Genomic DNA, 27,770 nt, shown 5'->3' with positions numbered 1-27,770 from the left:
TGCCCCTTCATTTCGGCCAGCAGAAGCCCTTACCTTTAGTGCAAAAGGTTTCTGTGACATTTACGCAGGCCTGAATATCTCCAGCGCCGCCTTTAGGCGAGATGAGAGAACGACAGGTTGTATTTTCCCACTCACTATGGGGTACATGACACTTTCTGCCTGCTAAAAAGCATTAAATATTCATTTTGTGGCAGAGGGTGTCCCGTAGTTGTCTCCACGCGGAGAACCAGCTCTGTCCTCGTGCATAAAGCGCGTGACTTCATAAACACAAGCATAGTGCAGCACTGCGTAGGCAGCTGCATCACCGGAGTGTCAGTCACCTTACCGGACCTTCTGTAACCTTGGGGGGGGCGATGACAGCGAGGTCACAGACACAGAGGTCTCTGAGAGCGCTTGGGCCGGGCATTGCCATGGAGACAAGTCAGGATAGTGCAGTTTACGATGTAACAGTAACAGGAGCTTGTGAATGGCATGTCATCAGGGGCAGATTTGTTGTCCCCCCCCCCCCCCCCCCAGATGTTTCAGAAACAAAATAAACAGCTAGTGAGTAGAGTCAGGAGACCATAGCTAGTTAGCAGAACATGCTGCTTCAGCATCGCCTAAGTAAACAATGTGTTTGTTTATTATGTAGTGTAGTGACGGTTTGTGGCCAATAGGGGGCCCCCAAACATCAGGGGCCCCACACAAAGTGGTAGGAAACATCACCGCTGGGCTTTGTCACACCTGCATGTAAAACGCGGTGCACTGCGCAGTCCCACAGATAAAGGGGCTGTCTGCAAATGTACTATGCATGTGGTTACCCCCCCCCACGCACCCCAGTTATAGAACACTATGCGTGGCCCTCCTCATTTTTGTTTAGTAATTTCGGACAGCTGGAAGCCTGTTGTAAACGCGGTTTATTTATATCTACAGTACAGTAAGTATAAAAGTGGCCCCAGATGGTTGATAATCCTTTAAGTGAATCTGGTCCTGAAACAATGTGCCCAGTGACAGATTTTAATTGCAATCTGGAGCAAATCTGTGTCCTGTAATTCTTTCGTGTTGTGTTTTGGCCACCCGTCACATCTCCGCAAATGTGCCATCAGCCATTTAATTATGTCATTGTCCTCCGCTTCTCAGCTCCCAGAGGGATCGGAACACCCTGCCCAAGAAGGGATTAAGGTAATTCGATTTGTCACCAGGGGCCCGTGGACGCTGCCCCCTGCTGGCCGTGCAGCTGACCATGTGGTTCTCAGCCATATGGACATAACCCATCTCCACTGGCTGTCCCTCCCTCTCCCCAGCAGCCGCCAATCAGAGGAGGAAGGGAGACGTCACTCTCAAACAATCGTGGGCCTGACGGAGTCCCAGACCCCCCCGCAGCTGCTGTCGCCCACGTCTGTCTCCCAGACCTCCATTGGGAAGGGAGCTTTCTCTGGCATTGGTGAGCAGTGTGTGATGCACAGAGATACCAGTTTGGAGTCACCTATAGTGTTTAGACAGATAGACAGGCAGACAGACAAACAGAGAGACATACAGGCAGACAGACAGGCAGACAGATAGAGAGACATACAGGCAGACAGACAGGCAGACAGATAGACAGAGACAGGCAGACAGACAGACTGACAAGCAGACAGACAGAGAGACATACAGGCAAAAAGGCAGACAGATAGACAGAGACAGGCAGACAGACAGACTGACAGGCAGACAGACAGAGAGACATACAGGCAGACAGACAGACATACAGGCAGAAAGGCAGACAGATAGACAGAGACAGACTGACAGGCAGACAGACAGAGAGACATACAGGCAGACAAACAGGCAGACAGATAGAGAGACATACAGGCAGACAGATAGACAGAGACAGGCAGACAGACAGACTGACAAGCAGACAGACAAAGAGACATACAGGCAAAAAGGCAGACAGATAGACAGAGACAGGCAGACAGACAGAGAGACATACAGACTGACAAGCAGACAGACAGAGAGACAGACAGACATACAGGCAGAAAGGCAGACAGATAGACAGAGACAGACTGACAGGCAGACAGACAGAGAGACATACAGGCAGACAGATAGAGAGACATACAGGCAGACAGATAGAGAGACATACAGGCAGACAGATAGACAGAGACAGACAGACAGACTGACAAGCAGACAGACAGAGAGACATACAGGCAGAAAGGCAGACAGATAGAGAGACATACAGGCAGACAGATAGACAGAGACAGACAGACAGACTGACAGGCAGACAGACAGAGAGACATACAGACTGACAAGCAGACAGACAGAGAGACATACAGGCAGAAAGACAGACAGATAGACAGAGACAGGCAGACTGACAGGCAGACAGACAGAGAGACATACAGACTGACAAGCAGACAGACAGAGAGACATACAGGCAGAAAGACAGACAGATAGACAGAGACAGACTGACAGGCAGACTGACAAGCAGACAGACAGAGAGACATACAGGCAGAAAGACAGACAGATAGACAGAGACAGGCAGACAGTAGTGAACAGCAACAGTAAATAAATGACAATAAAGAGTAACAGTCCCGAGAATGTCGGGGAAAGTATTGCACAGAATCCCATACTAATGCCTCAGGATGGACAGTATTCCGCGGTTGTTTCTGTCTTCGGATCAGCTGGGGTTTGCCTGTCCCTGCTTCCCATTGTCACTCTCCTCTCCCTGCTCTCACAGTGGCCCCCCCACCTGTTGGCAGTGCCCCCCGCATGACCCGCTCCAACAGCATCCCAGCCCACGACGGCACTTTCGAGCTGTGCGGCGCCTCCCCCCTTGGTAGCACGCTGTCGCTGGTGGACCGGCCGCGGAGCATGATCCGCTCCGGATCCTTCCGTGAGCCGGGGGATGATGGTGAGCGCGCTGCCTACCTTTGCTCGCACGCTCCTGCTCTGCCCGCCTCTGCTATTCTTCACAGCCCTGGGTTTCTCTCGCCATTGTGCAGCTGGGCTTGTTCACTCACTGCCAAGGCACCCTCTGTGGTCAGGGTTTACATTTACATTACATTTTTACATTTCATTCATTTAGCAAATACTTTTATTCAGAACAAAGCTTTCATCCAAAAAAAAAAAACAGTTTGACAGTCCCTGAAACAATTAGGTCCTTGCTCAACCCTGGGATTGGAACCAGCAACCTTCTGATCACAGACACACTGCCACATACAAGCTTAATGTTCCGAAAACAGTATCTCCAGGGTAAAGAGTCCGACATTCACACACTGCTAATCTTGGAAATTTTGACTGGAGCAGGGGCATCGATCCTGCAGCCTGTCCGTCAGCCACTGCACGATAAGGAGACATTTGCTCCATTTAGGTTGCGCCGCTTCCATTAGAGCTTCAGGGAAGTGGGTGTGAGAATGGTTTTAACGCCTCGCGTTTCCTCTCCCCGCCTGTCTCTGCAGTGCACGGCTCGGTGCTCTCGCTGGCGTCCAGCGCCTCATCCAGCTACTCCTCGGTGAGTATGAAGTGCGACAGTATTCATAATGGTGCCATGCAGAAGTATGATTACCATACTCCCGCCGAAAGAGCGAATAGCTTTGGGTGTCTGCAGCGATAGCCTGTAAATGTATCCATAACGTAATTACAGCACAGATGTCTGACTCCTTCATTTACTGGCCTCTTCTCACAAATGGACTCCGGAAATCGATTTTATTATGACCCATTAATCGGATTGGATGGCCCTGCTTTTAAGACTCTACCCATAATCCAACTGAAGCATTTTGTTTGTTCATCGGAGGCCAGTGTTGGGGAAGTTACTCACAAAAGTAATCCATTACAGACAGGTGGAAAGTTCAGGTCCAGAAAGTACAAATCCAGACCAAGGTTTTGTTTCAACCAACCAGTTGAGTATAAAGAGTCACAATCACAGAGTACTCAACTGGTTGGTTGAAACAAAATCCTGGTCTGGATTTGTACTCTCTGGACCTGAAATCTCCACCTCTGGTGACTATACTCGGTTGGTAGAAATAAAACCTTGGTCTGGATTACTGGATTACTTCTGTGAGTAACTTCCCCACACTGTCAGCGGCTTTCCATTGACATGGGTATTGCTGTTTTTGAGGGGACTTCCTATTGGTTCTCAGTTTAATATGAATTATAATTGCTACCAAAAAACAACTCAAAATGGATGGACATTGATGGATTTTTATTTTTTAAAAAGCTGGCCAACCATAAACACCCTGTTTTACTTGTAATGGATGTCCTTTTTCAAATTCTTTAGTGTTTGTGTCACTTTTGTGTGCATTGAGACTGCAGAAACATTAGATTAATTAGTAATAAAGTAATTAGAGATGATAAGCTAAAATTTTACATTTAATGTATGACAGCTGTTACCACACACTCCCCCCTTTCCTAGACCCTCGCCTCTTGCTCCCAGCTCTTTCATCGCAGCCCCCTCCACCCCCCCCAGTTCCCTGCTTTGGCTCTAAATGCTTCTCCTGTCTTTCTCTCCTGGACCCGTTTGCTTTTTCAGGCTGAAGAGAGGATGCAGGGAGAGGTGAGTCTGCTTTTTCGCACTCTTCCTTTTCTCCAAAATGCTTTCCTCACCCTGACCACTGCCCAAAGGCCAGGAAGAGTCATTCACCAGGCTGTAGGGGGGGGGTGGCATGTTTTCCTTGTTGTAGGCCTCATCAGTTTAGGGCTTTGACATTTTGGTTTCTCCCACTTCTCATCATCATCTAGCCCTGTTTGAAGACTCCATTTCCCATCAGCCACCGTGTTTCCCAGCATGACCTCACCGTATTTGCATAAAACAGCTACCCCCGTCATTTTTACCATCATCTGACCTGTCATGACAAACCACCTCACATCTTCTGCTTCTGAAGACCCCCGAATGATCAGTGTCGACATGAGTCTGTTTTCAGCGCAGTCCTCTCCACCTTCCCACATTATCTGATCGCTAATTTTCCTACCCCACAGCAAATCCGCAAGCTGAGGAGGGAGCTGGAGTCTTCCCAAGAAAAAGTGGCAAATCTGACCACCCAGCTGTCTGCTAATGTACGTATGCAGTTCAGTTCACCTCCTACTGTCTCAGGGGGGCGCTGTCTGGCTCAGTGAGTTAGGGCTCTATGCCGGTGATCAGAATGTCGCTGGTTAAAATCACAGATTTGGCAGAATAGCCACAATGACTAGTGTCCTGAAATAAATCATTGCGGAAGTAATTGTCCCTTTCCAAGACTGTAATCTGCAACCTGATGTGTCTTTGCCATTTTACAAATAGTACATTATGCAATATAGAGTAATTCCTTGTTTAAACTGGGCTATTCCATGCTAAGCCTTATCAGAATCTGAGCATGCTCATTAATCAGAGGGATTCCCCTAATGAATCCCCCTGTTGCTCAGATTTTCTGTATTGAATGCGAATAATTAACAATGACATCATAAGTATCCTTCTGTGGTGTCCGTGTATGATCAGACGGACTGAGCGGATTCTCATTCGCTCAGAAGATATGCGAGCTTACCACCGAGCGCAGGATTGGGGCCTCCAGCGGATTCCTGCAGGTTTAGGTTCATATGAACTTTGATGTCGTGCTTTTAATGAAACCTTTTTGTTGTTTGAACTCGACTGAAAAAAGAACTGATTCATAAGACTCTTCTTAATAGACTTAGTGTAATTTAATACCAGAAAAGGCTGTTGAGGACCAAATGATGGATATCACAGAATTTTGGTCAGTTTTGTCTTACCTAGATTCAGCTTCTGGGGCTGAATGGTGGGGATCTGAAGTTCTGAAGGAGCTCACACACACACTGGTGTCTGATTTTGAGAAGATGAGCTCTTGTCTGTGAGAGACAGGTTAATCCCCCCCCCTCCACACACACATCATTCTCCTCCTTCAGGCTTAGTGAGGGTCAGGGTTGAGTCATAATTCTGTTTGGGAAGCAGTGAAGATGTCCTTTAATGTAGGAGAATGCTCTTAACGGGAGTGCAAGTTATTCAGTCTAATGCAGCAGGCATACGGACTGTGAGAAACTGGGAAGGTTCCGGAAATGCCGCTGGAATTACCAGACTCCATCATGCTGAGGAGATGAGGCAGCGGTGATGTGGAGCACTGGGAACTAAGAGGACCTGAGAGACCTTGGAAGGTCTGAAAGACAAGATGAACTTTCTGAATGCAATGCAGAGGCCCTTTACTAAGCAAGATCATTCTGCCCTCTACTGGTGGTCAATGGTAGCTGAGGCAGTCACTGAACCCCAGGAGTGTAGTGTCAATGAAACTTTTACTGTCCATTTAAAATATGCAGGCATGCAATGGAACCAAATAACGTGCAGTGGGTAGACTATACACCGCTCACAGTGGTGGAACAGTTGCAGTAGTAGAACAGTTCCTCTGACCTAGATTTACAGTTTCCCAGAGGAAGAAGGTCCTCATCTGTCAGCACAAACCTCTTCAAAATTGTCTGGGGAGGTCCTCTAGATGTCTAGAGTCCCTCATAAGATGCATGACCAATTTACCATTATCATAATGGGTCTGGTCATCGTCTCCACTGGTTCATTAATTTGGGCAGTGCTGAGTAACTGTCTGACCCCTACATACTCGTTGCAGACATCTCCAGGCTCAGCCTGTGAGGTTATCCTCTGAGTGGGGGCCTCTCTGCCAGTTCAGAGGAAGCTGGCCCTCTTACCCATCTTCAGCAGCACATCCACAAACTCAGCGGCCGTGACGGTCTTGTCTTATCGCAGCACGTGCTGCCTCGTTCTCTCTCCACTTGTGATTCGCCTTGCAAGGGAAGCGTCCCTGAAAGATCGAGTGGGGTGCCGGAAACCTCCACACTTCAGAGAAAAACAGCTAAATGTGTTGAAAAAGAAGCGAGTTGGTCCAAGACATACGTGACCTGCGCCCCGGGTCTGCACCTTGTCAGTGAATCAGCCAGGCCGTATGTACGCTCTACAGCGGATATCCCACAGGTTAACGAGGCTTTTGGCAAAGGCGAGGCCCTGCAAAATTTATATCGCTGTCAAAGCTATTCCACTCCTTGTTCTGTCGTCAAAATTAAGGTCTGTATGTTTGCAGTGTGGTGTGGTACAGTGGTTAGTACAGTGAGTGGTGCAGTGGTTGGTGCAGTGGTCAGCACCCTTGCCTCACACCTCTGGAAGCTGGGTTCATATCTCTACTGTGGCTCCATGTTTGTGGAGTTTGTATGCTCTCCCTGTGTTGTTGTGGTCCAAAAAAATACTATTATGCACTGGAATTACGAAATTGTGTATATGTGTGTGCATGGTGTGTGAGTGTGCCCTGTGATGGGTTGGTGCCCCATCCTGGGATGTTCCTTGTCTTGCGCCTGTAGCCTCTGGGACTCCGGACCCTCCCCGCAACCCTATATAGGACAAGTGGTTACAGAAAATGGATGGATGGATGTTTTCAGTGAATATCTGCAAACAGAACATCATTTAGGGCGTGAAACCTGAAGACATTCATGAGTAAAATGGGAAAGCAAAGGGAATCTGGTGCCATGTAAATGTTGTAAATTGTGGATAATTTGATAATATCCACTCAGACTCTGGCTGTTTCATTTGGTCCTGACCTGCAGGTTTGGTGAAGTGAAACTGCTCATAATGGAGACACTGAGCTGGATTTTATCCTTGTAAGGGCTCATTTTCTATAGGATTTCTATCAACCACTGATCAAATTTGTGGGGACTTTGTGCGTAGAGGATAGGACTTATTGGATGAGCATGCTCTTTAGTTATACGTTCTCGCCCCCTTCTGGCTGAACATATGCAAGGCAGATGGAGCTGTGCTCTTTGTTCAGACGACAGATGTAATTATGTGGCCATCATTAAATATACTGTAACAGGCTGCTTCATTTAAAGTATTTACATGCTGCTCACATTGAACCAAGACATTCCTGTACCTTTTTTTTGTCTTGGCAGAAACACTATTAAAGCTGTTAAGGGCTACATAATTTGCATATACTTCAAACTGCCAGAACTAAGTTTTGCAAAACTATGGTTTATGGTTTATTGATAAAGTAGGTTTGATGAAAGTTGTCCATGTGCAGGAGGTAGCTTTGGGATAGGCACCATAACACTCAGTGATTGGTCGCAGCCTCTCATCGTGGACACCCGAGCTGAGCCCTCCCCTCTGTGTGGGAGGGGTGCACGCCGGTAATGATGTCACTGTCCTCTGCTTTCCTGCAGGCCAACCTGGTAGCCGCCTTTGAGCAGAGCCTGACCCTCATGACCGCACGCCTGCAGTCCCTATCCGTCAGCGCCGAGCAAAAGGTATGTGACTTCCATAGAGCAATAGTGAGCATACTATACTACTATACTCCATATATGGATGTATACAGAGGTGGGGCCACTGAGGCAATAGACCCCAGCTGAAAACTGATTGGTCCCCAGAGTTCCTCCTCTCCCGTCACTCCTTAATTCAAAACACATCATTGGTTAATGGTAAGGTTGCCTCCTCTGTATGAATTATGGCCCCACTTATGCTCGCCACCATAAAAAAAAAAATCCTAGAATCGTCCCTGCCTAGGTTTAAGTGAACCAGAGGGGTTTTATACTTCTACGATATTGTAATTCTACCTGGGAGGAAACACAATATCACAAATGCCTTAGGGCTGAGCAAAGGGCCAGAGTAGCCCTATCTCCTCTGGATAACGGTCTGAGAGAGGGAAAGAGAGAGTGTCCATGTTCTGCTCTCCATCGTTCATGCCCTAACTGCCTCTGGGACAGATATTGGCTCCAGAGTTAAATTTCTGTGGAGTCAACTGTACGCTCCCCCACCACCACCACTCACTGGGGGCTCTTAAATGATGCCTGAATAAGCAGCTTATGAACCTCTCTGTGGGCTACTAAACTTTTTTTTAACAGGAATGCTTTTATTTGATATCCCGCTTGAGCAAAAGAAGAATGTCATTTCTCTCCATCTCTAGCAGTAGGGTTAGTAGTTGAAGGTTAACTTTTACACTTTTCTGTCCTAAGGCTTAACTTACCTACATGTATGTGCTTCTGAACGAAATCTGTGGTCCTTGCAGGACTCTGAACTGTTGGACCTGCGTGAGACCATCGAGAACCTGAAGACCAAGAACACAGAGACCCAGGCCGTCATCCAGGGGGCGCTCAATAACCCCAACATGACTCCCAAAGGTAGGCGGAGACCAGGATTCCCAAAGCGCGGCACCGAATGTGTGTGTCGTAGCTGAACGGCTCCTGTATCACGCGGCCATGCTGTCCCGCAGAGTTACGGATCAGGCGGCAGAACTCCTCTGAGAGCATCTCCAGCCTCAACAGCATCACCAGCCACTCCAGCATCGGCAGCTACAAGGACGCCGACGCCAAGAAGAAGAAGAAGAAGAGCTGGGTAGGGGGCTATATCCACAAATATGCCAGGGTGGGGGGGGGGCTGCAGTGGTAATTAGGCAGTTCTAATAGAATTTATGTGAAGGCCCTCCTGGATTTCTTGGGGTGTCATTGTCTTCCAGCACTCAGTTGATTAAGTAAAGTTATTATTTAGATAGAAATGAGCTGAGTTGATTTCATACTTAAATAGTTGTCAGAGCTTTTCTGGTTGATTTATGTGCCCAGACAAATCCATATCTCTGTGCTTCTGACTTTCCTGTGAACACCTCTGCTCCATATGTCACGTTAAATGTGCCTCTGGTCTTGCCCCTCTGCCTCCTTGCATTTTATTTGAGGTGTTTGAGGTGAGTTGCCCTCTGCCTGACCCTTTGCTACTCATCCTAGCAACTTGTACTTTGAGATAAGTGCAACATTCCATCTTACAAATGCTTTACACAGCTTTACACTTTCACCACAGTATTTCGTTGGGTCATGTGATCATTGTCCCATCAAGAAATGGGGCCGCATCCCATTTTCTTGCATATAAGTGCAGTATCATTGGTTGAAAGTTTTTTTTTTGTATCGTGGATATCTTGTCTTCAACTCTTCCAACTAACTAGCGATGTGTTGGAATGCTGACCCTGCAAGCAGTTAGCATGGTGCTAACGCCTCTGCACCCATATTCCCTGAGATCTCAAGGTGGCCTGTGCCCATCAGTGGATAAACGGGGCCCTAAAATCATGTCCGTAAAGTCATGCTGCATGTTTGGGGATCAACTGATCTTCGGCATTCACACTCCTGTCTTCTCTGTGCCTTTTGTCTCATTTGACTGCGTCCATCTCGGGGTCTCTGCTGTTACTCAGATGATCTGCTACAGAAGCTTGTGTCTGTGTAGTTTTTATCTCCCAGATACAGTAGCGTGGGATGTCTGAATTAAAAAAGGAGCATGAAAGGTTTGGTGAAATTAATGGCAAAATATGCAATTGAAGATGTGCTACTGATGAAGTAATTCACTGTTGTGAAAGTGTTAAGGCGGGAAAATGTACGGCTTCATAGTTAGCGTTTGCTTCTGATTTTATCTGTTACGACCATTAATGCAATGTGCAAGTATATGCATTTTTTAAGCAAAATATAAACGCAAATAAATACGTAATCCCTACCAGTGATGTATATCATTGCAGTGAAATCATGATCATGTGACCTGCTTTTTCTCCCTCCACAGTTAAAGAACTCCTTCAACAAAGCCTTCAGCATCAAGAAAGGCCCCAAATCAACTACGTCCTACTCGGACATCGAGGAGATCGCCACACCCGACTCCTCAGCTCCCTCCTCCCCGAAACTGTCCCATGAATCAGGGGACGCGGCCCCCGTGTCTCTCCAGCCCCCGCCCTCCGCCGCCTCTGCTCCGTGAGTCACGTTATCACCTTTGACTCATACACCGCAATGGTATGAGGTATCTGAAGAGGGGAAATCGATTTACTGTTGAGTTGGGTTGATCAGCTGAATTATTAACAAACACCTACATACGCAAATAGCTTAAGATCATATGCTACCTGTGCTTTGGTTCATGTAGTTCTTCAGTATATGTGTCCTAACATGACCTTCCTAATTTGGTCTGGTCATAGAATTGCTGAGGGAACACAGGTGACGGAAAATGATGAAAAGGCGGTGACAGACCTGCGCTCTGAGCTGTGGGAGAAGGAAAGGATGCTGACGGACATCCGGCTGGAGGCCCTCAATTCCGCGCATCACCTGGAGCAGCTGCAGGAAGCTATGAACAACATGCAAGTGCGTGTTCCTCGGTGGAGCTAGAATGTTCACCTTCCATCCCATGTGATTGATATTACAAACTACGCAGTTTGTTACCCCCATGCAGTTGACCTCACGCTGCACGCAGTTGATGCTACGCATTCTGCAGTTGACGTTTCCCCCCATGCAATTCACCTTGCACACCATGCAGTTGATGTTATACACTATGCAGTTAACGTTACACCCCACAAAGTTGACGTTACCCCCAAACAGTTGACGTTTCACCCCACAAAGTTGACATTACCCCCCACACAGTTGGTCTTATACAACCACAGAATTGATGTTACATCTAACACATTTGATCTTCCACTACTAGTCCAACAAAGGGGTGATTGTTCCTCTACTCTCTTGTCTTCTGGAGTTTTCTGCTTAGCACAGCACACTATGTGTGTCTTTTTTTGACAATAAATAGAACTAATCAGTTTAGTTCACTAAAGCAGCAATACTGGGTTACTTTGAGTAAAGTGTGAGAATAATTTCATCACTCGCAGTCGACCGTTGAGAACCTCAAGGCTGAGAATGACCAGCTCAAGACTGGGACAGTCACCACCCTCAACCCTGGACCAACTACTTCCACATCCCAGCCGTCAGGTCTGACGTCACTCCTAGCCTCATCACCACGACAGTCTATGACCATGACCCTCACAAAGTCTTTCAGCATGAGCCTCAATGAGAGCCCTGTGCCAGGTTGGTTCAGATGTTCAGATGTTGAGATATGTGTGTAGAAGGTGTGAAGAAAGGTATATAACATTTTCCATCTTTTTGCAGACATCTCCCCAACAAACGCATTGAGTCTTCTCCCTTCCCAGAAGGATGATTGTGTACGAGTGGTTGTCTGCATCGTTGATCAGCATGTCTTCAAGGATGTGAGCCTCCTTCACTTTCGTGCTCCTCAGAAAACATCTACCTTGGCACAAAACTGTTATAATAACCACCTTATTAATACTGACAAATTGTCAGTAGAACCCTGACAGTGCTATTAAAATATCTAGTAAAACTCAATTTATGGCAATAGCCTCTGGGCCTTTTACACTGTTTTGTTGTTTTTTAGTGTAGGAGTAACCATATCAACAATCCAGACATTTATAGAAGGCAGTTGTGACACATTAGCATGCTACAGTATTGGTTTTGACAATGAGCTTCTTGGATGAAGCCATCCTCTCCTGTGATCTTCTTTGTTATTCTCCAGGAAGTAAAGCAGCAGGACTTCTTTATTGGCTCCATCAAGGTCAATGGCAAAACAGACTGGACTGTGCTGGATGCAGCCATCTGCCAGGCCTTCAAGGTGAGTCTTGGTCCATCACCTTTCATTATCACACACCTTTCAGTATCATTTAGTTGTATATTTATTGGAGCAATTTTCGTTGAATATCTCACGGAACCATTTAAGCATGGAATCTAGTAGACCATAAGACCATCATGTATAAATATACCCAAGCTACTGATTAACCCATCTGTTTATCACCAGGACTACATCAACGTAGTGGACCCTGCCTCGAGTCTTGGGCTATCCACAGACTCCATCTACAGCTATCAGATCAATCATGGAAAAAGGGTGCTTGGGGCGGAGCCTCCAGAGACCACGCCTTCCCGCTGCATGGCCCAGGGCCCTTGCAATGTCATTGTGACTCTGAAAGGTCAGTTGACTCTTGATGCAGCCTCTAAAGACAGCATTTGGTTTCATACCTTTATTCCAAAACTTCTTATTTTACTTCAGGCCACATCAACAGCTTCCTGTATTTTATATAATACTCTAAAGTCTCTGAATTATCCTTGTACTTTTCAATGACTGTACTCTAGCTCCTGAACATATTCCTTTTACCCTGCACATGACACGATGACTGACATGCTTGTACTGTTCAGAAGAGAAAGTCGTGGGAAGCCTTGGGTATCCTCACAGGCTTTTGTTTCTGCTCTTGCGCCCAGGCCTGAAGGAGAAGTGTGTGGACAACCTCGTCTTTGAGACTCTCATCCCCAAACCCATGATGCAGCACTACATAAGCCTCCTGCTGAAGCACCGCCGCCTTGTCCTGTCCGGCCCGAGCGGCACCGGAAAGACCTACCTCACCTACCGGCTGGCCGAGTATCTGGTGGAGCGTAGCGGCCGTGAGGCCATGGAGGGCATTGCCGTTACCTACAACATGCACCGTCAATCCTGCAAGGTGAGGGACCAGCTAGGTTTTCAGCCATCCGTCCATCCATCTTCCATATTCTCTTATCCATCTATCATGGTGGGATGCTCTGAATCCCAATGCACTGTCCGCTGTACACGTTTGTAGTGATATATCTACATCTTGTCCTAACATCTACTTGTTTCTGTTCTTAGGACCTTCAGCTTTACCTATCCAACCTGGCCAATCAGATTGACCGGGAGAGCGGTATAGGTGAACTTCCATTGGTCGTTATCCTCGATGACATCAGTGATGCTTCGGCGATTAGTGAGCTGGTCAATGGTGCTCTAACCTGCAAATATCATAAATGGTGAGTGGCAGTTGTGTGATTAACGAAATAGGGGATTCACAGATTTTAGATGGGCTTGAGCCTATCTCAAATGTGTTTGTTGTCCATTTTCATCATTTCAGCCCATACATCATTGGAACAACTAACCAGCCGGTGAAGATGACGCCCAACCATGGATTGCATCTTAGTTTCAGGTGAGCATACAAGATCAAAAATTTGTGTAGAGGTGGAAAGTTCAAGTCCAGATAGTAAAGATGCAGACCAAGATTTTGTTTCAGTGAATCAGCTGAGTATGAAGAGTCATAGTCACAGAGTACTCAGCTGGGTGGTTGAAACAAAATCTTGGTCTGGATTTTTTGCTTTCTGGACCTGAATTATCCACCCCTGAATTTGTAAGTAAGCCAATATGCGGATAAAGGTTTGTTCTAATATTTCTGTGTTGTTGTATTCCCTTGTTTGCCATCTTCATTGTGGTCGCATTAGGAAATTGAGTAAAACATCCCTTCCGGCAGCTTTAATACGGAAGGGAAAAAGATTTGTCAAGTTCTACTTGGATGCTCTCTCTCTGAAGTTCTCTTTCTTCTCTGCTGTTCTGTTTAAGGATGGTGACGTTCTCCAATAACGTGGAGCCAGCCAATGGGTTTCTTGTACGCTACTTGCACAGGAAAATGGTTGAAGCAGACAATGATAATTTGGAGAGCCAGGGGCTTCTACGGGTGTTGGACTGGGTACCAAAGCTCTGGTATCACCTCCACACCTTCCTGGAGAAGCACAGCACTTCTGACTTCCTTATTGGTATGACTCTCTATACACAAATGCTCAAAGATTCCCTTCTGTGGCACTGCAATGTGTAATTCTTTGAATTTGTATGTGTATTGTATTTCTTGTGTGTACTTGTGTATTTCTTTCTTTTACATAGAAAAGGAGCAGATTAAGAAAAGCTCAAATCTAACTATTTGATATTTTCAGTTATGGTCTTGAGGGAGAAGATGGTGACGTTAATGGTTGAAATATGCTATGCAAATCATTATAAATTAGTTATTAGTTAGGTCATGTGAATTTACCGTTAGCAACAAGAGAGTACGTTTCCATAAGGCTGAAGAAATTTGGTATAAATGTTTTTGAGCTGATGGACTTTGAAGGCTGTCTGGTGTCATTGGCATGAGCGGTTCATCGGTGTGTCTACAGGACCCTGCTTTTTTCTGTCCTGCCCTGTGACCGTGGAAGAGTTCCGCTCCTGGTTTATTGACCTTTGGAACCATTCCATCATCCCGTATCTGCAAGAGGGTGCGAAGGATGGCATCAAAGTGAGTGATTGCTGGAATCTTTTTTGATGTGTCATGGATGTATTCTTTGATGTCCTGGTGGGTCAACATGAGAGATTTAGGGTTCCAAAAAGATGTTTCTACTCCAATGCTGCAGATCCATGGTCAGAAGGCAGCTTGGGAGGATCCAGTGGAATGGGTGAGGGGGACACTTCCGTGGCCTTCAGCCCAGCAAGATCAGGCGAAGCTGGTTCACCTGCCCCCACCTACCATGGCTCCTGGAGGTGTGGGACAACCCAGCGAGGACAGGGTGGGTAAGGAGAACCTGCCCAGCTCTATGGAGTCGGACCCCTTGGTAAGTAACTTCCGGATCTTCATGACAACATTCTGAAAACCTTCCAATTCCATCAGTATCGTTGCAGTTTGATGCTTATACTTCTACTCCCTTGTAATCTGTACCCAAAAATGTAATTTATTGAAGGAATACAACTGGATTATATATGATTTATACAAAACTCACATTGCATTTTTGAAAATTTGAATCTCACCATGCTTGTTTCTGGTCGAAAAGAAGAGCTAATGTTAGCATTATGTTAGCATTATCTTAGCATTATGTTAGCATTATCTTAGCTTTATGAAGCCACTTGCAATTCATGTGAAACGAGGCTCACCACCATCATCTTTCCAATCCAGATGGCCATGCTGCTGAAGCTACAGGAATCAGCCAATTACATCGAGTCTCCTGACGGAGAGACGTCGCTGGATCCCACTTTCCAGGCAACCCTTTGAAAGCCAACAGGACGCTGAACCCTGAATCCTCCAGACAGCTAATGCTGTTACACCAGGACCTACGGTCGGTCCTGAAGGCAGCAGAGTTTGTCTTCTATGTTAGTTTTGCAGAGACAAAATAAAATATCATTATCTGTTCTATATTTACTAGAACTCAAAAATATGACTATTGAAAACTACACCTAGCAGGGTTTTACCTTATGAACAAATAATTTTCCTATACTTTTACAATTTATTTAATCTTTAAATGCATGGCAATCATTGCAACAATTTCAAAACTGGATTTTTTTTTTCTTGAAGAATATTTATGATATATCGTATATATATTTACTTTAAGACGATGTCCTCCAACTTGGGTCCATTACTGTCCTACTGCTGCCCTCAAGAAGGAAACAGGTGCTCATCCGAGAACCTCCCTGGTCTTCACAGCTTGTGTCCTAATATGCACATGTGACATTAATTATAAAAAGCTGGCCCGTGACCCACAAAACTTTGATGCAGTAATAAGACCCTGCTACACTGGTATACTCTGTGCTGTATGATTGTGAAATGCAGTTTTCTATAATAAACATTTCCCCATTCTTATTTAAAAACAAAGAGCATCTATGTCCTGTCTAAAGGTTATTATGGACCACATTATGTTGCCAGTCACAATCTTACTGAATGACAAACTGACTGAATGACAAACTTCTGAATGGCAAACTGTGACATATTTCATTTGGCTAAGATGACTCTTTACCCGTATAATCTATGAAATTCCTAAATATTTATGTTTAAACAAGCCAGATCAGATCTTGGAGAAGTAAACCCAAAATGTCCAAGCTGTGAAGACCAAATATTCGAAAAGTATGCAATTTAATAAACACACTGACACAAATGGTGCTCAAACAAAGGCCTTAATATATTGAGTCTCTAATATGTCCTGATGCTGAAGATCATTTTTTAAATCTCATTTTAAAAACAGGTACTGTAAGTAGCACAGGAATTAGATTTTTATTAATTTTATTTTAGTTGTAAGTACCGGCGGCAAATTGCAGGAATAATGGTACTTTTTGAGTCTGAACCCACAAAAAAGTACGAGTGTAGTTAAAAAAATTCACTTTAATTTGCTGATGTTATAGTTTTCAAGAGGGTAGAGTATTTACTGTACACATAACGGAAAACATCCAGAATGCCCTACAAGTGCAGTTCATCTGCTAGTCACATGGGGGCAGTATTTCCTCTAACCCAATGTTCTCGTTTTGATTCATTTTATTCACTTACCTTTTCCATCGTCAACACTATTACCAAAAGGTTTCAGTCGGATATGACTCGGAGTAACAGGGCAGAATGGAATTTATGATCCTGCTTATACTGAAATTTGGAGATTTTGTGTGTTAACTAAATAACATCTCAAATGCCAATCACCCTAACTGACATTTTTCGAACATTTGGGTGGACTTAAAATAGAATGTTTAGGAGTTCATATTTAAACTATGTGAAAACTAAATTTAAGTTCTCACAATGAAAACAGAATGATGCTATCATTATAACTGAATTCCCAGAAAGCTCAAAGTTATCTTAAGAGCCACAATTAACTAATATAGATTGATCTTGGTTCGTGGTTGAGAGAATGAGGAGAGTGATGACCCCAGTGAATGTACACTGTCAACGTGCTGATCTTTTAAAAATAATACTTTCAGTTTGTTAGTCACAGAAGAGCTGCAATGTTACTTATGCTGTGCAGCCTCAAACCAATGCTGCTGATGAAGCAAGAGATCACTGGAAAACGACCGTTAGCATGTTAAGCCTTCCATTAATGCAGGGGTGTCAAACTCAATCACAGAGGGGGCCAAAATTAAAAACTAGGTTGAATTCGAGGCCAAACCAGGTCAATATTTATTGAAAGTGTCTTACATTGACCATATTTAGTCAGACGTATTATGACTAATTATTCATACAGAAATATGAACTTTTCTCCCAAGACATCTTAGAATTCAGAACAAACCAAGCTGACACATTAAACAAAGAAATGAGAGATCACATTAAAAATAATACAAAACACATCAATGGCATTAATTTTTTTGTACGTCAAATATTAGTAAGGTGCGTATTGTTACACCCATAAGTTAGTAGTCTGTATAAATTCGGCATATGCTTAAGTTTATTAAATTCGGTGAGTGAAGCACACCACATGCTACTCTTTTGGTAAATCATGGAAGCGATAAGCACTGAAGTGGCGGTGAAGGAAGGGACAGCTCAGGAGCCTCGTGGATAAGGTGGATAACGTTAAAAGATGTTGGTGGTGTGGCGGTACTTTCTGCAGTTAAAAGTCCCACACATTTATTAAACATAAGGATATGCCGAATTTATGCAGATTACTAATATTTTAGGTGCACTACTAATCTGCTTAGCAAACTGTGAGCGTAAGTAAACATCCATATGGTACCAAAATGGTGACGTCCAACAAATGTTTCCCATGTTATCTAAAGCCCTCTTTGTTTCGCGTGCACCATATAATCACGAGTGCATGGCAATGTGATATGGTGCAGCCCTACCTTGATTGACATGCCAGCTATCGCTGTGCAATGTGGGATTTGTAGTCCCAAAGATGTGCGTGCTATATACCGGCTGGCCAGTTCTGGTAGAAATAGGATATTATCAGGCATGGGTTGGATACAGCCACATCCGGCCCGTGGGCCTTGAGTTTGACACCCTTGCCTTAGTACCTCAGTTTCTGGATTTGATTTATCTGCCAGATGCATTCATGTGAACATCTTCATTTTGATGATTCATGGATGTGGATGATTCAATGAGTTCTGAATAGGTAATTCACAGAAAGTTTTGAATTTGAGTCTGTACTGAATAAAACAGGTGTCAGTACTCAGTACCTGCGGATTATAAGAGGTACACACCAGTACTGCGTACCGCTGGCCCACTTCAGGCACTGGTACTGCCAGCATTTGGCCCATATGGGATATAGAAATGTCTGGAACTACTTTCAGAATCCATATAGGTGTGGCCATAATGTCTCATGATATCTCAGCCTCAGAGCTGGATGATCGACAGGGGACTTTATCTGAATGCTAATGTTTAGGGGTTAGTTGCAGACCAGTGACCTCCAATTAATGCTCCAATGTTGAGGGAACATTTTCATGGCTATAGGGTGTGAATGCATGAAGATCTTTCTTTCAGGTGGCTAATGGAGATGGAACACAAAGTTCTAAATGTGGAGTGCACGCCTTTCAGATTAGCCTTGCTCCTCCTCCTCCTCAACTCTGTCCTCAATCGTCTTAACATGTAATGTAGCAAAGGGACAAAAAAAAAAAGATGTTTCTTTTAGGATTTTGTAACAACATAACTTTAGAAGCTACCTGTATATATGACTGTCAGTGCTTTGACCTTGTAGCAAAAGAAAAGAAAACGTCATCTTCCAACTTATCATTTAGTTTGAGTTAAACCACGTCTCTGAGACCGGCCACTTATGGACTGACTCATAATTAACCGTTTTGTCTAATGCTTTTCAAAATTTTATTTTCAAAATCCATTGTGCATTGCTTTTTATGGAGCTTTATAATTAGTTTTCCTTTTGGGGGGTTTATTCGCAAGCTCAGCCAAAGGGCAGAGAGTGGCTTTTTACTGTGCTGGACACCTTCAACACATGAGCCACTAGCTGCTTCTCCTAAACTTATTCCTCATGGGTACTTATAGAAGACTCATAAATATCAGGGCGTTTCTGGATAAACCCCTGCCTTCACATGGAAAGACATGTTATCTATTTCTGATACATGGAAGTCACAGGAAGTGAGGCGTTGAGAAGCTTCGCCATGATGTGGGTAGCTGAAGTCATTTTGGTCCGACAGCGCCGAGGTCCCTGTGTGAAACCTCACCGGTTGTGGTTCTGCCGGATTTGCCGCGTGAGTTTGTGCGTCATTACGAGGCCGTTGTACTGGCTGGGATTCACAGATCAGGAATTTGGCCAGAAAAGCACATCAATGCACTTATTACTCTCATCACGCTTCATCATCCTGGACTGAACCTACTGCATGAGTGTGAACCTACTGTAACGTGTAGCGTGATTGCATTGATGTTTAAAACAAACAGTCAGTGGCAGATGAGGGTAAATGTCCCAATATGGGCTGTTTTGTTGATTAGATATTCGGGTCTGTTGCCTAAATGAACTGCATTTCATTCCTCAAGCATCCAATATTACAGTGTGGTCAAACTATTTGTTTGAGTATGAGAGCTGGCATCAGAATAGCAGGCTGAATAACCACAACTTGTTGACCCATCAAGAGGTGTGGAAGAGCTGGACTTTATTAAACTGAATGTTACATTTTTTTTTCTGATCACATTTTCATCTTAATTAAAAAAAAATGTTTTGGGACAGTTGTGCAAAGGGATCATGTCCGAGTTACATTGTTAAGAGATCCAAATGCCATTTTAAACAACAGATATCTGCTTCTACACACAACCTTTCCTGTCTTGAGGACAAAAATCAAAACAAAAACCAAGCTTAATTTTTTTAATTTCGACCGTGTTCTAATTCTGAAGCCAATGCAGATTGCTAAATAGTCACAAGTGTTATGTTTTGCAAAAAAAAGAGAAAAAAATGGTGTAATGGTGATATATAATGTAACTGACGTGCAAATGTGATGAATCATAAATGTTGTCAATGCATGTCACACTGGTGTGTTTGCAGAGCTGGTTGTAGGAGCTAAATATGTTTCCTGGGGGAAGGGGAGGTCCATTTTTTAAGAAACAGAACCTTTTTGCCCTAATTAATCACTTGTATAACTTTGTTTATATTTTGTACGGGAAACTTTGATTGCAAAGAGTGTAAATATTTACTGCATCCGCGACAACAATCACATCAAATCACACCTAAGAAGAAATCTGCACGTAGATTGTATGGTAGGCTCATTTTTATCACTTCTGTGCAGGAGAGTCCCGCAAGGCACATGACGGCATGTTCTCAAAACGGCAACGATTCCATATTAACATTGTTCATTTACTTCAATAAAGTAAGGAAAGATATTGTTAAATCAAATGTGTGTTGTTGTTATTTGATCACACAGGCTACACACAGGATCGCACAGATTACCGACTGTCTCATTGGGTGCGTTCGACTTGGGCTTAGGTCTGTCTGCAGCTGACGTGACGTGGAGCGAGATTAACAAAAACAAAACTTTGGGTTACTTGACATAATCCCTGGTTCTTTGATAACAGAGTGAGGTGTTTCACTATGGGAGTCGCTTTGGGCGTGACCAACTACGGAAGCTCCAATGACACCACGTCCGTCTGTGATTGACAGGTCGACCTGCGACCAGGCTCCGCCCCCTGCCCTGCTAATGCGGTCGACCTCCCTGATGGCTCATTCTAAAAGGGTTTCTGTGCAAGACGGGAAGTGATGGCGAAACACTGTTATCAAAGAACCAGGGATTACATCAAGTAACCCAAAGTTCTTTTTCTAACTTCGCTTGGTGTTTCACTATGGGAGATATGGACTGCTCCCGGACTGCGCCGCAATCTCCCCAGACTGCAAACTACAAAGATCATTTCTCAGATCAGCTCTGCAGCATTAGCCTCCAGAACCGCATGTGCCAATTTGGACAGCACCGCATGTGGCCGTGCTTCTGGTAGAATGGGTCCTCAAGCCCTCGGGAGGCTGAGAGCCCCTGCATGTATAAGCTAAAGAAATAGCCTGTACAATCCAGTGAGAGAGCCTCTGGCGGGACAGCGGCTTGCCCTTCCAGGGGGGGGGAGCCCAGGACACAAACAACTGATCGTGCTTCCTGAAACCTGCTGTCCTGTTTATATACTCATGTAGGGCCCAAACTGGACACAATGTGTTTAGCTTGTGTTCCTCAGCAGAGGGCAAAGGAGGGGGGTGGTAGGCTGTCAGCTCCACCTTAGAGCACCTGTAGGTCGAGACCACAACCTTAGGCACAAAACCAGGATTAGGACGCAGGCACACTTTGGTAAGTCCCGGACCAAACTGCAAACAAGAAGAGCGGACAGACAGGGCCTGCAAATCGCTCACTCGCTTTGCTGTAGTCAGAGCTAAAAGCAGCGCTGTCTTAAGAGCAGCGTTCAGGTTCCACCGCTCAAAGGCCAAGCCCAAACTGCTATGTTGTCTGAGTGGGGATGGTAGATTTCCCCTCTCGCCTGTGACAAGAGATCCCTATTTCTGCCACTCAGTGTCTGGATGGCCAATGTGGGGCTATCAGAATCAACGACAGACCCTGCTCCCTTACCCTGGCTAAGGTGGAGGAAATTAGACTCAGGGGAGGGAAAGCAAAGAGGAGGACGTTTGGCCATGAGTGGGCTAGAGCATCCACACCCAATGGTGCATTTTCTTCCCACAGGGAAAAGTACAGTGGGCAATGAGTGTTTTCCTGCGAGGCAGAGAGATCTACGGTTGCCCGTCCGAATCTCTGCCATATCTGCTCTACTACCTGTGGGCGAAGCTGCCACTCTCCATAGAGGGGGTTTCCTCTGGACAGCAGGTCTGCCCCCCTGTTCAGGACACCCGGCACGGAAAGACAAGAGCTGCACCACACGATCAGCTTCCTGGCTAATTGGTGCAGCCGGAGAGAGCGAGTGCCGGCCTGACGATTGATGTAGGCCACCACTGTTGAATTGTCCGATTCCACCAGAACATGTTGACCCTGGAGAAAATCCAGGAAGTGTTTAAGTGCTAGAAACACTGCAAGCAGTTCCAAATAGTTTATGTTCATTGCGCCTATCTTGGGGGGAGCACACACCATTCACAGCCCTGCCCATCATGGTTGCACCCCACCCTGACTGGGACGCATCTGTCATCAGTATCACTCTCAAGGACACCCCCCCCCCCCCTAAAGGGATGCCCGGCTTGAGAGCTCCCCTGGTACACCACTGGCGAAGCGCCTTCACACACGCCGACGTCACCTTCACCAGCCGGCTGAGAAAACGGCGAGGGCAAAGACCTAATTGCGCCACCCAGCGCTGAAAGTCCCTCATCACGAGGAGACCTAGCTGCACCACAGATATCACTAACGCCATTAGCCCCAGCAGACGCAGGCAGACTCCGTACGAAACCACTTTCCCTAACTGAAAGCGGGCGAGACCTTGCATAAAAGACACTATCCTCCTCTCCGATACCGTAACTTCCTGTGTGCGGGATTGATCGTCACTAACCAATCGCCTGGACGAATCGACTGACGGAGGGTTTTGTGTGTTAACATCCTGAAAGGGTACTTTCGGAGATGACTGTTTAACACACGGAGGTCCAAAATAGGGCGAAGGGAAGAACCCTGTTTTTTTTTGGAATGACAAAGTAACGGGAATAAAAACCCTGCCGGCTTTCCCTTTCTGGGACAACTCTGATCGCCCGCTTGCGTAGCAAAGACGGGATCTCGTCCTCTAGGACCTGAGCTGAATCGCCGACGGCTACAGAAACCGTTGAACCTGGGTGGCCTCATAGCAAACTGTAGCCTGTAACTTCGAGAAACTGTGGACAAATCCCATGGGTGCACCAAACATCAACGCCACTTCATTACCTGAGCAGATAGCAGCCCCAAAGTCCTACATCTGTGGCGCCTGGTGATGACGTCACCTCCACCCCGGGGGGGAAGAAACTCCAGACTGAGGAGCAAGAGCTCCCCCTGGTGATGGAGTTTGGGAAAGATTTTTTTATATCTTTTATTTTGAACGGTGGGGAGCAAGTCACCCTTGGCTTTCGGTCTGGCTGCTACAATGCATTCTTTATTTTTGTTTCCCCCGAACTGAAAAGTGCTTGGGGACGGGAAAAAGCACTATAACTTAAACGGGGTATGACAAATTAGTGTAAATTTTTTAAATCAATAAGATTTAAAGAATAAAACAATTTAGCTAGCTGTCTATGGTCGGTTTATATTAAATAAGATGGACCGGTTTATTTAATTACATTTAATAGCTGTAGGAACTACTGAGCGGTATGTATCAACCTACATCAAAAACATTTTTAAAAACTTTGGTGAAATAATGCCTTAGTTAATAGATAATTTAAGGGATAAAAACATTAGTTGTGCTAATTGTTAACGTGCTATTTAAATAAATGCGTTATTTTCTAACGGTAAAAAAAAAATGGTCATGAAGTTTTAGACTGAATTGATGCGTTTTACAAGTTTAGCCTGTTCAGGAATCTAATGTCCGCAGCAGAGTTCGAACTGGCCCCGGACGGCACGCTAGCTATTGTGTCGTGATCGATAAGATCAGCCAAAACGGCTTCATTAGCCTTTAAAAAAATAAAAACACATTACCTGTGTTTATTAATGTACTGTTTTAAAAGTGTTTTCAGGGTAATAAAACTTTTAGCAGCGTGATTTTAACGGTGCTCCGGACTCGTCGATCTTTTCTAGCTAGAGATTAAAGAGGGTCTGACAGTTTTAAATGGAAAAAAAACATTAGTTGTGCTGTGCCCAAAGTGACACATACTCTCTCCCAGAGCCCTAAAAAATGACTTCCAGCAGGCCACTGGTGTGATTGTCTCTGACCAAACAGATTTCATGAGGATGGCCTCAGACCTCAACATCCTCTAGTGGGCCCTGTGCTCACTGCCCAGCACCGTAGAGCTTTATTGGCATTTGCCATAGAATACCAGGATTGGCAGGTCCGCCACTGGCTTTTCACTGATGAGAGCAGGTTCACCTTGATCACATGTGACAGACATGAAAGGGTCTGGAGAAGCTGTGGAGAACGTTATGCTGCCTGTAACATTGTTCAGCATGACCGGTTTGGTGGTGGGTCAGTGATGGTCTGGGGAGGCATATCCATGGAGGGACACACAGACCCCTACAGGCTAGACAGCGACACCTTGACTGCCATTAGGTATCAGGATGAAATCCTTGGACCCATTGTCAGACCCTACGCTGGTGCAGTGGGTCCTGGGTTCCTCCTGGTGCACGACAATGACTGACCTCATGTGGCGAGAGTATGCAGGCAGTTCCTGGAGGATGAAGGAATCGATACCATTGACTGGCCCCCATGCTCACCTGACCTAAATCCAATGGAACACCTCTGGGACATTATGTTTCGGTCCTTGCAACGCTGCGAGGATGCACCTCAGACTGTCCAGGAACTCAGTGATGCCCTGGTCCAGATCTGGGAGGACATCCCCCAGGACACCATCCGTCGTCTCATTAGGAGCAGCCCCGACGTTGTCAGGCATGCATACAAGCACGTGGGGGCCATACAAACTACTGAGAATGATTTTGAGTTGCTGCAATGAAATTTCAGTAAAATGGACTAGCCTACCGCATCATTTTTTCACTTTGATTTTCGGGGTGTTTTTAAATTTAGCCCTCTGTATCTTAATAATTTTCATTTCCATCAAACGATGTGGCATCCTTTTGTTCTTAACACATTACCCAGTCCATATCAGTATAGATATCCAGCAAGATTTTTTTTCCATTGAGATCTGATGTGTTTTCAAAGTGTTCCTTTCATTTTTTTGAGCAGTGTATGTGCATTGTATATTTATATTTTATTAACATCTACATTGATGGAAAATATGAGCAGTTCTTTACTTGTTCTTTTTATATCTTGCTCTGTTCACTTGGTTTTCAACTAAATAACTGGTTGAATGTTTGTGGCTTGAGAGTGAAACAAAAACATCAAAGAACTTGTTTGTATGTCGGTTTAGGCAGAAACGTCTGCTAAATAAATAAGTGCAAAGGTAACTATATTTTTATAAGTTTGGCTCAGTGTGACCTGCGCTGTCGCTGAGCGATTCAGTGGTTTTGGTATCTTTGACAATAATCGACACACCATAGCCTCTGACCTGTGACCTGTGGCCATGCATCAACCACACAATGTTCTGCTGAAGTCTTTTAAAAGTAATTCCGCTAAAGTTACTTTGTTCCCACGCTTGTGATCAACAATGATTCTTCTAGCATGCTTTGTTTTTCTTTAGATTCATCCCTCTATTCATTATTCTATAATTTCTCCCTATATTCCCAGTCTCAGCCACCATCCCACAGCATGACACCACTGCCTCCCTGCTTCCCTGTAGTGATTCTGGGCCATCAGCAGTGGGCTTTTGAGTTTATTCATTCTAAATGATGACTTCTTCATTTCTACCTTTCCATTCTGTTTCTTAGAGGTTATCTACTGATGTACATTTACTACAGACTCAGCCACTGAAGCTTGTAGATCTTTCAGACTGGTCGTTGGTTCTTACCCATTTTAGTGGTGTTTTGTGCAGCATTCAAGCTGAATGCTAACACTGCCACTCAGTCTATTGGATGTGAGTGTGGTGACTTACACCTGCTTTGACGTCCATTTTATTTTATTTTATATTGTGCATCTTCACAACATTACATGTACATACTCTTTGCAGTAGGAGGAGAACATCAGATAAGTGAGTAATGATCTGGAAGTATTTTACGCTTGAAAGAACAACTAGTAGCACAGTGATTTGCAATCTTTGCAAAAACAAAGTTTTAAGAGGTGGACGTAGTGCTTGGTGGAAAATCCCACAACACAAAGTGCAGGCAATTACATGCGATGCGAGTTATATGAAAAAAGCAAATGGATTATTTGGGAGTCGCTAGCTTGGGTTGTTCTGCGCACTCACTACAGATTGTAATATATGAGGGGCTGATGTTGCAGGAAAGTGTACATCTCTGATTACATTTCTGGCATTCTTAAATCAGAGGAAAGAGACACCAGCAATCTGTGGAAACATCTAGCAAAAGTCCATCACATGCATATAGAGAAATGCGGTTTTCGACTGCCTGGCTCGTAGTTGATCTGTCGTTGCCCCAGGTTTGTTATGTTTGCTAGCGGCCTGGAGCCCACACAGGTGTTAATATGAATATGAATTAATGATTAAAAGTAACAATTAGCCGCTGATTGCTAATAATAATTCAGCGTATACATATGTGTGTGTGTGTTTGTTACATTGTCTTACAAAGTTAGGCAAACAGTATTTAAGTTAAGTATTTAAGCCTGATGTTTCTGTAAACATAACAAAATAATCTCGGTCTTCTCCCCACAGTAAGACATACAGCTTATTCATTAATCACTCGTATCGGATCGGTATTCGGGATTGGCTGATACCCAAAACCCAGGTACTGGTATCGAACTGAAAAAGTTGGATTGGTGCATCCCTACTACAGATCTGTCTAGCTGCTGTCTGGGTGCCAGACCCACCTCTGCTCTCTGAGTGTGCAGTTCCCCTGTGTTGGGTGGGTTACTTCCCGCAGTCGAAACACAGACAGTTATGCTAATTGGCATCTATTAGGGATGTGGATCTCCATCTCTAAGGCAATGCGATACACATCTCGATGCATTGCCAACGATCTGATACATTAAAGATACATATGAAGCAACTACTATTGTAATATGATATGATTCACTCCTATTGCAAAGCAGTGAGATTCGACACAATACGATGTGAGGCATCATCGGGCCTCCAACTCATGTCAGACTTGGCTGAGAGTTTTCTAGAGAACTGGCTACTGACAGCAGTGGAGGACTGAAAATGAGAGAGTGCACTTGAGAAACAGTGCAGAGAGGGAGAATCGATCTAAATGTAAAATTATTGGTCAGAAATTATTTGTCACATTTCTAAATAATAAAGGCATTTAGAGCTTCTGCTAATAACTAAATATCAATGTAACCCTGGCTATGGGCTGCCTTCCCACTCGATACCTGCAGTGGACAGGGCAGGTCAGGCCCGGGACTCTCACACCGTGGCACTCTGTTGTGTTTTGGTATGTTGGTGATGTGATGTGATGTGTCATGGTGAGGGAGGTGCAGGCCCAGGCACGGCACAGCAGCAGTAACCACAGCGACAGCCTGACTTCAGGAGTTCCGACCCTCCTCTTTTGGGGAGTGCAATATGACGGGAGAGGTGGGTGCTGGTGAATACAGTCTGGAGGAGAATATGAGGTAAACAACAAAATAAAGGTAAAGACTTGCTTGTAGGCTTAAATCTAAAGAAAAATTCACTTGAAAAGAAAAAATACCAGAGCAAAAACCAAACAAACAAACTTTGGACCTTTCCCATAAACATAAGAATGAGTTGGTGTTTCCTCTCTGTGATGTAATTAATCATTTCATTTGAGTTGTGACTAAGTTACATGTGCCCTGTCATGTAAAGTGTTACAGACTTTTTTCTTTGTCATTATTCCCTAAACAACAGTATAATAACAGTAT

At 44.8% G+C, this 27,770-nt stretch overlaps 1 protein-coding gene across 7 annotated transcripts in view; it reads left to right on the top strand.

The window, feature by feature from the left end:
- Window positions 1-20,637, top strand: part of LOC111855233 (neuron navigator 1-like) — a 127,953-nt gene extending 107,316 nt beyond the window's left edge. For 6 of the 7 annotated variants that reach the window (XM_023834037.2, XM_023834035.2, XM_023834036.2 and 3 more), the window contains 22 exons: window positions 1,120-1,161; window positions 1,284-1,423; window positions 2,684-2,857; window positions 3,405-3,457; window positions 4,475-4,498; window positions 4,921-4,998; window positions 8,140-8,223; window positions 8,982-9,093; window positions 9,186-9,307; window positions 10,508-10,692; window positions 10,911-11,073; window positions 11,586-11,781; window positions 11,863-11,960; window positions 12,284-12,379; window positions 12,563-12,731; window positions 13,021-13,256; window positions 13,421-13,575; window positions 13,677-13,748; window positions 14,156-14,349; window positions 14,743-14,861; window positions 14,977-15,174; window positions 15,513-20,637. In XM_023834037.2, the coding sequence (XP_023689805.2) occupies window positions 1,120-1,161; window positions 1,284-1,423; window positions 2,684-2,857; window positions 3,405-3,457; window positions 4,475-4,498; window positions 4,921-4,998; window positions 8,140-8,223; window positions 8,982-9,093; window positions 9,186-9,307; window positions 10,508-10,692; window positions 10,911-11,073; window positions 11,586-11,781; window positions 11,863-11,960; window positions 12,284-12,379; window positions 12,563-12,731; window positions 13,021-13,256; window positions 13,421-13,575; window positions 13,677-13,748; window positions 14,156-14,349; window positions 14,743-14,861; window positions 14,977-15,174; window positions 15,513-15,608 (2,806 nt within the window). In that variant the 3' untranslated portion in view covers window positions 15,609-20,637. The remainder of the gene's footprint in view (window positions 1-1,119; window positions 1,162-1,283; window positions 1,424-2,683; window positions 2,858-3,404; window positions 3,458-4,474; window positions 4,499-4,920; window positions 4,999-8,139; window positions 8,224-8,981; window positions 9,094-9,185; window positions 9,308-10,507; window positions 10,693-10,910; window positions 11,074-11,585; window positions 11,782-11,862; window positions 11,961-12,283; window positions 12,380-12,562; window positions 12,732-13,020; window positions 13,257-13,420; window positions 13,576-13,676; window positions 13,749-14,155; window positions 14,350-14,742; window positions 14,862-14,976; window positions 15,175-15,512) is intronic. The other variant, XM_023834038.2, reaches the window with a different exon arrangement.
- Window positions 20,638-27,770: the final 7,133 nt, after the last annotated feature.

The sequence above is a fragment of the Paramormyrops kingsleyae genome, chromosome 18 (genome assembly GCF_048594095.1).
Source record: "Paramormyrops kingsleyae isolate MSU_618 chromosome 18, PKINGS_0.4, whole genome shotgun sequence".
Lineage (NCBI taxonomy): Eukaryota > Metazoa > Chordata > Actinopteri > Osteoglossiformes > Mormyridae > Paramormyrops > Paramormyrops kingsleyae.
The sequence above is the reverse complement of the archived record's forward strand: the minus strand, read 5'-3'. Positions and strand labels throughout refer to the sequence as shown.